This window comes from Podarcis liolepis (genome assembly GCF_965112155.1).
Source record: "Podarcis liolepis genome assembly, chromosome: 14".
NCBI classification, from domain to species: Eukaryota; Metazoa; Chordata; class Lepidosauria; order Squamata; family Lacertidae; genus Podarcis; species Podarcis liolepis.
This window is the reverse complement of record NC_139569.1, coordinates 19,815,242-19,827,268: the sequence shown is the minus strand read 5'-3', so window position 1 is coordinate 19,827,268 and position 12,027 is coordinate 19,815,242. Positions and strand designations below refer to the sequence as shown.

The 12,027-nt window shown below is 43.5% G+C and overlaps 2 protein-coding genes across 3 annotated transcripts in view; both read left to right on the top strand.

The window, feature by feature from the left end:
• The window catches only part of CFAP70 (cilia and flagella associated protein 70), a 33,216-nt gene extending 23,195 nt beyond the window's left edge, over positions 1–10,021 (top strand). For both annotated transcript variants that reach the window (XM_083476154.1, XM_083476155.1), the window contains exons 20-29: positions 480–668; positions 1,738–1,863; positions 2,044–2,148; positions 3,165–3,268; positions 3,859–4,011; positions 5,832–5,993; positions 6,534–6,623; positions 6,741–6,842; positions 7,299–7,346; positions 8,103–10,021. In XM_083476154.1, the coding sequence (XP_083332280.1) occupies positions 480–668; positions 1,738–1,863; positions 2,044–2,148; positions 3,165–3,268; positions 3,859–4,011; positions 5,832–5,993; positions 6,534–6,623; positions 6,741–6,842; positions 7,299–7,346; positions 8,103–8,183 (1,160 nt within the window). In that variant the 3' untranslated portion in view covers positions 8,184–10,021. The remainder of the gene's footprint in view (positions 1–479; positions 669–1,737; positions 1,864–2,043; positions 2,149–3,164; positions 3,269–3,858; positions 4,012–5,831; positions 5,994–6,533; positions 6,624–6,740; positions 6,843–7,298; positions 7,347–8,102) is intronic.
• Positions 10,022–11,432: 1,411 nt separating this feature from the next.
• Positions 11,433–12,027, top strand: part of RHOT2 (ras homolog family member T2) — a 30,358-nt gene continuing 29,763 nt past the window's right edge. Inside the window, exon 1 of the mRNA XM_083473672.1 lies at positions 11,433–11,569. Coding sequence (XP_083329798.1) covers positions 11,533–11,569 — 37 coding nt within the window. The 5' untranslated portion in view covers positions 11,433–11,532. The remainder of the gene's footprint in view (positions 11,570–12,027) is intronic.

Below are 12,027 nucleotides of genomic sequence, written 5' to 3'. Positions count from 1 at the left end.
GGAACAAGCTTCTAGCCCTTATGAATACGAACAGTATTTATTTCTCTTCTTTGGAAGGGATTTCTCTTTTCTTCCCAAGAAGTGGTTTAACAATAACAACACCAGCACAGTGGGCTGTCGCCAACTAAGTTCTACTCAAGAGTAAACCCACTGACACTAATGAACCTAAGTTAGTCATGTCTATTAACTTCAGTGGATCTACTCTAAGTAGGACTAGTTTTTTTCCTTTAATATGTTTTCATTAAAATATTTTCCATAAGTAACGAGACTACATGCAGTGTCTCTGTTTTCAAATCGTAGAGTCTTTCATGCAGGTCAGTTACCCCCCCTTTACTCCCTGATGGAAAGGAGGGTGAATTTTAGCACCTTCTTCCTGCAGGACCCATTAAGGTGCCTGGCCAGCTGGGGGCACTGCAGGTTGAGAGGCTCCCTCCCACCTCCCAGCAGTGATGCAACTCTCTTGCTTGCCTTTCCCACAGGGCTATTCTATGATATCCAGGAGAATGACATTAGGGTGGAGATGGCATTTCAGAAGGCTTTCAAACTCCAGAAGGCTTCTCTCCAGAAGGAGCGACCTCCACCTGAGGTTGGAGATGCAGCAGTACGAAAGGTCTCCATGTCTCCTTCAGCGGTGGAAGGTCTCTCTGTTTCAGCGGAGGAGGAGCTTCGTAAGCTGAGACTCTGCCTGCAGGGAATTTGTAAACAATGGGGTCTTGGAAAAGGCGCAGCATGTTCACAGCAGGTCAAAAATATTCATGTTCACAACAGACAGAATATATTATGCCAACAGGGACATCATCTGTGTCTCTGGGATTAGAACTCTGTTTATCCCAAAACATTTCCTCTCATCTTTCTGAAAATTTATTTTTATGACTACAGGCAAACCCAGTTTGCATGCGCATACTGGTCATGCCTATAATCTCTCTCACCCTTCCTGGACTCCTTTGCCCTTTCTGAAGTGTTGGTTTTGCTTCTTGATCTTACTAGTGTAGGGGTGGGGAACCTGACAGGCCAGATCCTTAATTCACCTGCACCTGGGGCAGGGGGCTTCAACAGGGGGTGGTCCCGTCCATCTGTCAGTCACCTGATGTCATAACAACACCAAGTGATTGACAACTGTCAAAAGTTTAAAGGAGATATCTGTAGTGGGGAAATACTCTGGAGGAAGTGGTTTGAATCCCCAGCGCAGCCAGCATGACGGGACTTGTAGGCCACAGACTCCTGTTCACTGGCTTAATCATTCGCTTTGCACTCCTTCCCAGGCATCATGGGGCTTGTAGTGTCAAGAAGCTGCGAGGGGCATCAGATGTCAAGGAAATAAGCAACTATCCTACTTTTAAAAGGCATCTGAAGGCAGCCCTGTTTAGGGAAGTTTTTAATGTTTAATGCTGTATTGTGTTTTTGATACTCGATTGGGAGCCACCCAGAGTGGCTGGGAAAACCCAGCCAGATGGGCAGGGTATAAATATATTATTATTATTATTATTATTATTATTATTATTATTTTATTATTAAAATAACAGCAAGGCTGAGCTCCTTGGTAACTCTGGCTAACCCAGTAAGTTCATAGAGAACTCCCAACCAATCGGCCTCTGCAGACAGGACATGGGATCGGGGATGTGGGTGTGAGTGTGTAAGCTCATTCCTCCTGTACTGAGACTTGCTATCCAGTTAGAAATATGCAAAGATAGTTTTGTTCTTCTTTGACTTTTCTCATTTTTCCGGATTTCCCCTTAGCATCTGTTGAAGTTTCAGACATCCCAGAGCCGCCCGTAACCATCCATCGGGCAGAAGAGGAGAAACCTAAGATCGCCAGAAAGATGTCCCTGGCTCCCAGTAGATTGAGGCTGGCGCCTCCGAAAGGTTTGGGGCCACAGCCTTGGGCTTGGAGAGGGTGTGACTATACCTTGAAGAAATAGAATGAGCTACAACACCAGTCTTGTTGTATAACTGGGCAAAGCTGAATGTCAGGGATCTGAGAGGCAGATCAAGATAGGTTTGTTCTCGTTTTGATTTTTCTCATTTTTCATGATTCCCCTTTAGCTGATGAAGAATCCTTTCACCGCCTGCAAGAAGAGGAAGGAGTGCCTAAGATGTCCAGGAAGATGTCGATGGCTCCCAGTAGAATGAAGCTGCCTTCTCTGAAAGGTTAGGGGCCACAATATTATGATTCGAGGCAAATGATGATTACGACTCGGAAGCAAGAGAATGAGCTGCAGCAGAACCACTCTTGCTGCACAAATGAGCAAAACGACACCAGCAATCTAAGGGGCAGAGCTGCCAAAATCAAAAGGATGTGCTTGGGCGGTCATAGCAGGGTCTGGATTGCATAGGATGACCTATCCAATGGACTACTAGCCTGCATTTGAACAGAGTTTCTGCTCAGGGGTGAGTGAAGCCAAACAAAGCAGACCTGCAGACCTGGATGGACTGATTTTCACTGCTGGCTACAGGCAAACAGATGAACTGCAGCCATTTCCCTTTTCATTGGCATTCTCCTAAGTGCTGTGCTTATTTTGCATTTCCTCAACTTGCTCTCTTAACATAGGCTTTTGGCTTGGCTTAGGCTTCACGCCTGGGTTGTGGATAGACACTGCTGGTGGTGTTGGTGGTGTGGGGACCAGGCACACTTTGCAAAGTGGACGTTTGCTGAAAACTTTAAATGAAAAATGAAGATGTGTATTTTCTGCATTTATTTAATAAATTGAGTACAGTATGATCGCAACTTATGCACGTTAAACATGTGCAATTTCAGCTTTACACAGGAGAAGGCTGGCCAGTTGAAATTGCACAAATTAAATGCACAGAAAGCAGAGAGCTTAAAAGCTCTTTTTTGCACAGGGTTTTCCCTTGCGAGATCTCTGGGGAACTTGGGTGGTCCCATGAGATCTCACGAGAGCATCTCAGAGTCTTCATGAGAGCATCCATGAGCTTCAGCGCTCTCTGCCTTGCTGGGGCAAGGCCAGCTCAGTGCAGGACTCTGGAAAGGTAAGGATGCTTGTTCAGGGGCAGTTCCAAGGGGATGGCTTGAATATATGCATTCTTGCATATACATGCCATCCCTGGAATAGAACCCCTATGCAAGAAGTGATCATACTGTACTAAAGAAAGGCATCTAAGGTCTGCTTGTTGTTAAATTCCTTGAATTCCCTGCTTCATTTCAGAACCCAAGGTTGTCTTTGAAACAGAGCCTCCCCCTCCCCCACAGCCCACCACCACCATCTTCATGGAGACGATTAACTTTTTGATGGACGTCAATGCCTTCCAGGTGAATGTGGAACTAACAGGGCAGGAGGTAGGGTGGGGTGGAGGCAACTGCAAAGTAGAGATGCTCCCTTTCCATGGGGAATCAGCTAGTGCTTCAGGTTTCATCTGGTGGATTAATCAATTGAGACTCCACTGATTAATCATCAAAAAACAGGCAGGGAGGGCAAGTTTTAATCGACAGGAATATAAGTTGAGGGAACACGTGTTTTACTCCTTTTTGATGATATTTTGGATATGCGTTCATGAGGGGAGTGAAAAATGAAACCTTCATGGTGGCCTTTCCCTCTAGCCATAGGCACCAACTCTGTGGGTTCTCTGGGTACACACTATACATTTAAAGCTCTTCCTTTCCCTCAAAGAATTCTGGGCACTATAGTTTACGCCTCACAGAGTTACAAGCTTGACTCCAGGTAAGCTAAATTTGGAAGCCAGAGGCCACAGCTGGAATGTGGAGCAGGACTATGTGGAACTGATAGGTAGGAGCAAGAGAGAGCAAATTTAATTGTGAATGAAGCTAGCTCATCTGGTTGAGCAGGTCAGGAGGTCTTCGTGGCTGCATAACAAACCCTGGGGCTGGCTTTTCCTTCTCAGTTTGTTCACAGGGCATTGGCACATGAGCTGCTCTGCCCTCAAGGGGGCCCCAGCTGTGACTACTACCTGGTGCTGGCCCAGACATACATGCTCAAGAAGGAATACAGCAAGACAGAAGAATGCCTGGAAATGGCCGTCCAGATTGATTACCTGGCAAGTATCTCTTTTTAGTACCCTTTTGTTCCGCTCACCCAGCATCAACAAGACAGGCACCTCCCAAAGAGCCGCACCCGAACATTACGTCAGTGATGCCAGATATTTGTATTTGATTCCACTGTTTACAGAAAAGGGCACCAATTGTGTGGGATTTTATATGTACACACACACATCTCCATAGACCTCCCCAAACTGGGAATATGTCATGTATCTGACAAAGTTGACTCTGTTCCACCAAAGTTTATGCTGTAACTTTTAAGGGGGCTGAAGACTCTTAGTTGTTTTTACTGCAGCCGACTAACACAGCTGCCCTTTCTGCAACATCAAAGGATAAGAAGAGCCTGGCTGCTGGATCAGGACAATGGCCCATTGAGTTCAGCATCCTGTTCTCAGTGGCCGACCAGATTCTACTGTGATACAAGGTGTGCTCCTTCTTCAAGGCTGTGGGGCATTTTTCTGCTAGCCTACTGATCTGAGACAGCAGCACACTGGAGTGATGAGCAGCAGCAGCAGAGGCCTCAGCAAGCAGGTTGTTGCCTCTGTGCAGGACAGAGATTCCCTGTGTAAAAGTTTCCTACAGAAAGCACTGAAAAGCTCAGAATTCCCCATCACCACATCCAGGCCTGTGCAGGCCTGTCTGAGGCCCAGGGTGGGAGTCCCCGGTTGGCTGGGAGACGCAGGGCATTCTTGGCATGGCAGCGTAAGTCCAGCAGACCGCTGGTGGGGCCCTCCAGCCAGCTTAGCCCTTCAAAGCCTGGGGCAAGTGTACCCAGCTGCTTCACTCTGCACAGACCTGACCACATCATTTGTTTTTGAGATCTTTTTTAACTACTGCCCTAGTCAGACTCATTCTTCTGAACCCCCCCTCCTCCTTCCTTTCTTTTTTTCAAAAAAATATTTGTTTGGTTTTTCAGATTAAAATTTTACAATCATATATCAAACATAAATCATAAAAACAAGATTCCTTTCTGCTTCCTTGGGATTTCGACACCTAGAATTCCTAAAAGGAAGGCTTCAGTTTTTCTAGCAAAGGTTATTTTAAACATTTTTTTTCCAACTCATTATATATCTTTTCCCAAAATCCCCTTACTACCTTACATTTCCACCACATATGATAAAAGGTGCCTTCTTTTTCCTTACATTTCCAGCATACATTTGAGCCTGTTTTATACATTTTTGCTAATTTGCTAGGAGTTAAATACCATCGATACATCATTTTCATATAATTTTCTTTCAACGTATAACATGCTGTGAACTTTAAATCCCAATTTCATAACTTCTCCCATTCTGCCTGTTGTATATTATACCCAAAGTCTCTCACCCAGTGTATCATTACTGATTTGACCTGTTTGTTTTTTGTATACCATTCTAATATTAATTTATACATTTTTGAAAGTAATTTTGTTTTATTCCCTAGCAACTCTTTTTCAAATTTAGAGATTTCAGTACAAAAACCATTCTTTTAGTCTACCTTAAATATATTATTTAATTGATAGTAACCAGTCAATTTGTAATTCTCTTATATCTTCAAACCTAGATCTTTGCACATTGCCCAATCATTTCTCATATTCAGTTTTTTCAAGGATATCGCTTCTAATGGGGAGAGCCACCAAGGTGTTTTTGCTCTAATAAATTTTTATATTTTCCCCATACTTCATAAACCAATTTTCTTACAACATGATTCAAGAAAGCTCTATGTACTTTCACCTTTTCATACCACAAATATGCATGCCAACCACTTATTGCATGCAACCACTTATGCATGGAACCACTTATTCTATTTTCTGCCACCATTTTTATTTTATTTTTTTGTGCAGAATCCAGAGGTTTGGGCTCAGAAAGGGCATCTCTGTTACCTGACTGGGGACTTTGGCGAGGCAAAAGCCTGCTATGAGCGGACCATCAGTTTTGTGACTGATGCAAAGGATATGCATTTTGTTTACCTGCGGTTAGGATCCATCTACTTGGAGAGGAAGGAGGTGAGGAGGCATAAAATGGGAACTTCAGTGGGATACAGAAGAGCTGGGTGGGCTGGCAGTCTTGACATGAAATCTAAGGGGAACCTTTCCTACTCTGACTGGGGAGGCCTGCTGCCTTCAAGCCCTACTTGTGGGCTTCTTGGAGACACACCTGGTTGTTAGAAACAGGAGGGCCACTGGACTAGTTGAATCTGTTGCCCTTTAATGTGCTTGTTTTACATTCTGGAATTTTAAAGGCTATTTTCTGCTGGGCAAAGTTTTTACAATTATATTAAGTGCTCGTTTTAGATTGTATTGGTTGATTTTATCTTGTTTTAGTAGTCCTATTTTGTTTTGTTTTTTGTTTTGATATTCCTTTATATGTCACCAACAGTTACTGAGCAGCTAATAAATATTAAAAAAAAACCCCAATGTCCTTTGTGAGTAGCTCTCTTTGAAATAGTGGCTTGAGAAGGCTTCTGTCAAGAACAAAACAAACAGAGTATAGTGTCAATTGTCATAGCATGGAGAGTAATTTGCCAACCACTGTTCCTCTGACAGTATGACAAGGCAAAGGACATCTACCTGCTGGCCAGTAAGAAATCACCTTCCTGTCTCACATGGCTGGGAGTAGGAATTGCCTGCTATAGGGTAAGAGACTGATGCTCTTTAATCCGGCTGCAGTGCACGCCCACTGCTAATGCTTGAAGCCAAGTCCACAGCACATGGTCTTACGTTTTTAATCAGTCTACTTCTCCCTCTCTAAAGCTCAAAGAGATGGTGGAGGCAGAAGATGCCCTCTCCGAGGCCAATGCCCTCAACAACAACAATGCTGAAGTGTGGGCGTATCTGGCTCTCGTCTGCATGCAGGTGAACTCTCAATGGCCTTTTAACCCAGCAAAAGGCATATCTGCTTTTCTTTACAGCAGTGTATGTTAGGTGAAGGGTTTCAAGGAGGCGCGCAATGGAAACAGGTACTCAACCATTCTGATGCCCAGGCTTAACACGGTTCATCTGTGTATCTTTTTTGGGGGGAGGTGGAATCCTCAAATATTTAACTGGTAAATGAATGGGTCCAAGGATGCTATTTATCAAAACAGAAATGTGGGGGGGGGAGTGATGTCAACCCCCCCCCAACATCATTTGCCTTTTGTTTGCCTCTATCCTCAAGTTGATAACTAACAAGTACTTCATTGGGGAGTAGTGTTTCTCTGCTGTCCATTCTTTTTCTTAACCCATAATTAAACCCTTTGCAGTTTCTTGCAACTGCAATATTGTGTTGTAAAAGACCAGCTTACTGTGGACTGCTTTCTTCTTCTTCTTCAGGGTGGAAGGCAGCTGGAGGCAGAACAATCCTACAAATATGCTGTCAAGGTTTGTCACCTTATTCTCTCTTTCACGATTGTTAGATTTGTGGAAAGGCGTTACACTTTGGTTCGGAAGCAACCAGCAGGTGTGACTAGCAAGTCACACATTCTTTAAGCCAGGATTAATTTAGTCATCATATATATATATATATATATATATATATTAGAAAGCATATCCCTCCTTTCTATTTCTTGAAAAAATGCAAGGAGGCTAAGAACAAGAAGAATGATGAAGCAGTAACAAAACCATTACAGTACAAATAAATGAAGGCGACACAAACATGAGTATCAAGTAAAATCAAGTGGAAAAAACTTTTGGGATGAGCACTAACTCACATAGTACTCTCTGTGACCAAAGTGCTTTTCTGTACACTGGTTGTATTTTAAAGTCAATGCAAAAAGGGCTGTTCAACGTCCGTGTGTAGATTTATGTTATATTTATATTATATATCAGGCATCATTGCGGGTTCCGAATGTTCCCATGATGAAAAGTGAGACACACACTGAAAATGGCATCGAATTAAATGTGGCATTTCTCAATCAGCTGCTGTTGCGTGCTGCTATCTCACCATCCTGACTTGTTCTATCATATCTGATGCCAGCTTTTGGCAGGCCGACAGTGAAAGTATTTCTGGTTGTCTCGTGTGGCCTTGAAGTAGGGATTAACTGGCCCAGCCTTCCTCCTTGAACCAAAGCATACATGACAGATCTTTAAATAGGCACTTGATTTAGTCTCGTCTCATCCCTACTCCTTCCATTGCAGCTGGAGCTGGCCAACGAGGAACTGCTCCAGGAGATCCATCAGGTGCAGTTAGACGTTGGCTTTGGCGATCCGTCTTTCTGAACTCTTCCAGTTTATGGACACTTCGACTGTATTGAGCAGGGGGTGAACAAAGAGTTGGGTGTTATGCAGTAGGAAGATATGCCAGATTTCTACCACTGGACAGACCAATCCGCAATGCCCTGACATTTTTTGTATAAAGCAGAGATGGAGAACTCTGTGGCCCCCTCCCTTGATGTTGCCTGGATTCCAACTCCCATCAACCCCATCTATCATAACCAGCAGTTAGGGATTGATGGGAACTGGAGTCCAGTAAAATCTGGAGGTTCACCCTTGGTACAAGAAACCTGGAATTTTCAGGTGGCAGCTTTCTAAGCATCTGGGAGCAAAGTGGGATGTCTTAAGAAATGCAGGTATCTTCTTCCTTGGGACAACCCCATGCACATGACAAGGATTTTACTGCACAGAGTGCAGAAGCCACGCCATCGTTGTCACCTACATTGTTACAACTGCACATTCTGTTCAGGAGATGCTACATCTCACAGCTGAAGCAAAAGAACACAGAGGAGATTGGGTGTGATGCAGTATTTTGTACCCGTGGCTTCTGAAACAATGTCCATGGATGCAAGCACACATAAAGATTTGGATTGGACTGGATTGGCTCAGCCGCACAAATTGGTCATAGAAGGATCCTGCGAGTGGAGGCTAAATCCTTGGAGACTTGCAGTTCACAAGATTGTCTAGGGATAAGTGGTGCAAATGATCCCTTTTTTCTTTTTCTTTTACAATAGCGTCATTGTATTTTACACTTTGTATTTTTGTATTTTTACTTTTTGTTGACATGTTGATGGGCTGCGTTTGTTTTGTGAATTGCATTGGATGCTAAGTAAGAAGGTCAAAAGCTGCAGAGAGAAATTATTTTACACAGAGAGAGACACCAAAAGCAGCTGCATGGCTTTAGGCAACAAAAATGTCGTTTTGATTACATTCCCAGGCTGTAATCCTTTGCATGCTTTCCTGTATGCCCCATTGAATCCCATGGGACTTACTTCCAAGGAAGCACACACAGGATTGGCTTGCTCATGCTACTGTTAATGTGACGTGCATTTTATGATTAATGCCTATGACACTCTAATTGTTTCACTTTTATTTTGTAAATTGCCTTAAATGCAAAGTTATAAGTGTATACACTATATAGATATAAATATTTTTCTGTGTGTGTTGTTTCTTTTAAATGCATATCTTGTTCTCACACCTGCATCTTTGTCAGGAAAAGCAAGTGAAACAGAATTCAACAATGGTCACACAAATACTCACACAACTGCTTCGCTTCTAGGCATGCTTTTATCAGAAAAGACACCTGTGTGGCAGTTGGGATTTTTTGTGACCTAAGTTGTTAGGTTCGGATCCCCAAAAGTCATATGCAACAATCCTGAGTTTCTCTATATGATTTATTTTTATGTTTTGTTTGTTAAGACTCTTCAGGTGACATGTGGTTAGTTCGGGAAGGGCACAGTTGGCAGAAAAATTCTCTCTTACATCAGTTCTTTGAGCTCTTGTGTAATTTCTTTTCTGAGGCTTTTGGACTCCTTCCCAACAGATTGTGCCCTATCAGAGAAAATGCTATAACTATCAGCCCTATCAGTCTGTGTGTGAGTTCTGAAGTTTAAGCTGGGTTCTTTCTGGGTCCTTGTCCATCCTAGGAAATAGTGTACAAATAGAATGGGATTGCAATTGTGTTGCAGATGTATCAACCAGAAGAATTGGACATTTTTTCATCTGACTTTGGAAATTTCCCAAGGAAAGGCAAGAGGCGTGTACAGTTTGAAAATAACTACTGAAGCTAGCTCATTTCTGTTTTTAAAATAAATATATATATTTATATTTATTAATTTACAAAATGTGTGAGCTATTTATCTTTTTTTTAAAAAATGCCTGTAACAACACACAGCTGTTAAAAATCTACATGGAGTTAGGATTTAAAATTTACAGCTTGTTATATATACCCTGAAAGAAAATTTCATGACAATGATAGTACCTTGCACCAAGTAGATTAGCAAAAATGTATAAATCAGTAAGGTACTTGCTAGAAGTGTCAAGAAATGGAGGGTACTTTTTATCATATGTGGCGGACTTGTAAAAATACAAAGGAATTCTGGGAGATGATATACTGTATAATGAAATGGGGGGGGGATGTTTAAGTGGACTTTTACAAAAAGACCAGAAAGCTTCCTGTTGGGTATATTAGGAACGGAAGTCCCCACAGACCCAGTAATTTATTTCTTTATGCAATTACAGTAGCCCGAATGGCATATGCTCAGAAATGGAAAGAGAGAATGACTTCAACAAAGGAGAAGTGGCAGATAAAATTAATGGAATATGTAGAACTGGCAAATTATCAGTAAGAGTGGAAAATCTTTGCAGAATATCTGAAGAATTATGTAAAGCAGGACAAAGTGTTAGCAGGATTAGTTTAAATTCAGTTTAAACTTTTAAAACTATAGGGGGAAGGGGAAGTTTGAATAAAAGGGGAAATGAGAATATGCAGTTTTAATGGATAAACAAATGGAACCATGAGAGGAGGGCAAGAGAAGTCAATGATTGAATCTGTAAAAAAGGGGGGGCGGGAATAAAAATTATAAAATAAAAAAGCCTACACATCCTTTATATGATATAGTAGCTAACGTGTTGACTTTAGACCAAGAAGACTCGTGTACAAATCCCTGTTCAGATGATCTGGGTCAGCCAGCGCCCATCCCCAACATAAACATACACACATGCATGTTTGAGTTCCCTCCATCATCATCATCATCATCATCATGTTTGTTTGTTTGTTTGTTTGTTTACCCTCTTTTCTCTGTCAGGGTTCAAGGCAGATAAAAACAAGAACTGCTAAAATCTGGCGACATGCCAAGATAATGCCTGCCCCCTCATTCTGCCAACTTCTTTACCAGAATGTTCACAAAAATGCTGAATCTCACAGCCTGTGCTTAGTTGATTGGCAGAATATTTCACGTTATTCAATAATCCTAGCACATTAAAAACACGCTATTACTACGTAGAGCTGCCGCTCTCCAAACGCCGATTACCTGCGCAGGCGGCATTACCGCGGGGAATCGGGGCTGAATCCCAGCAAGCTCCCTGGCCTCTAGGTGGCGCTACGCTCCCGCAGCCTCCACACCAGTCCAGTCCGCTCTTCAAGAGCAAGAGGCGCTGCACTTTGCCCGCCGGCCGAGAGGTGCCGCTGCTGTCACTGACACCCTTCTGTCCTGGCGGCTCTATGGTCGCAAACGGAAGGAAGCCGGAACCGGAAGTGGGAGAGGAGGCGGCGGGCTGGGAAGCCGCTGCTGTCCTGTGGGTGGGGCGCTGTCAGGAGGCGGGGAGTGTCGTGGTGGCTCCTGAAGCGACGGCGATGAGGCGGGATGTGCGCATCCTCCTGCTGGGGGAGGGTAAGCACTGGGGAAGCCCCCCCCCCCATGGCTGGAGGTGGTGCAGTGAAATGAGGGATGGATTTAGGGGAGGGGGTCAGAGGTCATGGAGGTTGCAGGTGAGGGAGGTGTCGGAGGTCGGGGAGGGTGGAGTTGGGGAGGGGGTCAGAGGTCATGGGGTAGTCTCTGAGGGTTGCAACTGGTGGATATGGATGCCTGAGATGGATTTATAATGCTGGAAGGCAGATTTTCAGAATGGGGGGGGGGCGAGCCTTTTAGAGGCAGTTTTGACAGAAGCGGAGGGAATGAAAGCTGGTAGACGAAATATGGGGGGAACACAATCCCAGTGCCCCCCAGGCGCCCTTTGCTTTTGCTGAAACAGACTGACATTTTGGAACAACCCTAAGGGTTCAGCTTGGAGAAAAGGAGAATTATCATCACCACCATCATCATAAATAGGTTATTCAGATTACAAAATA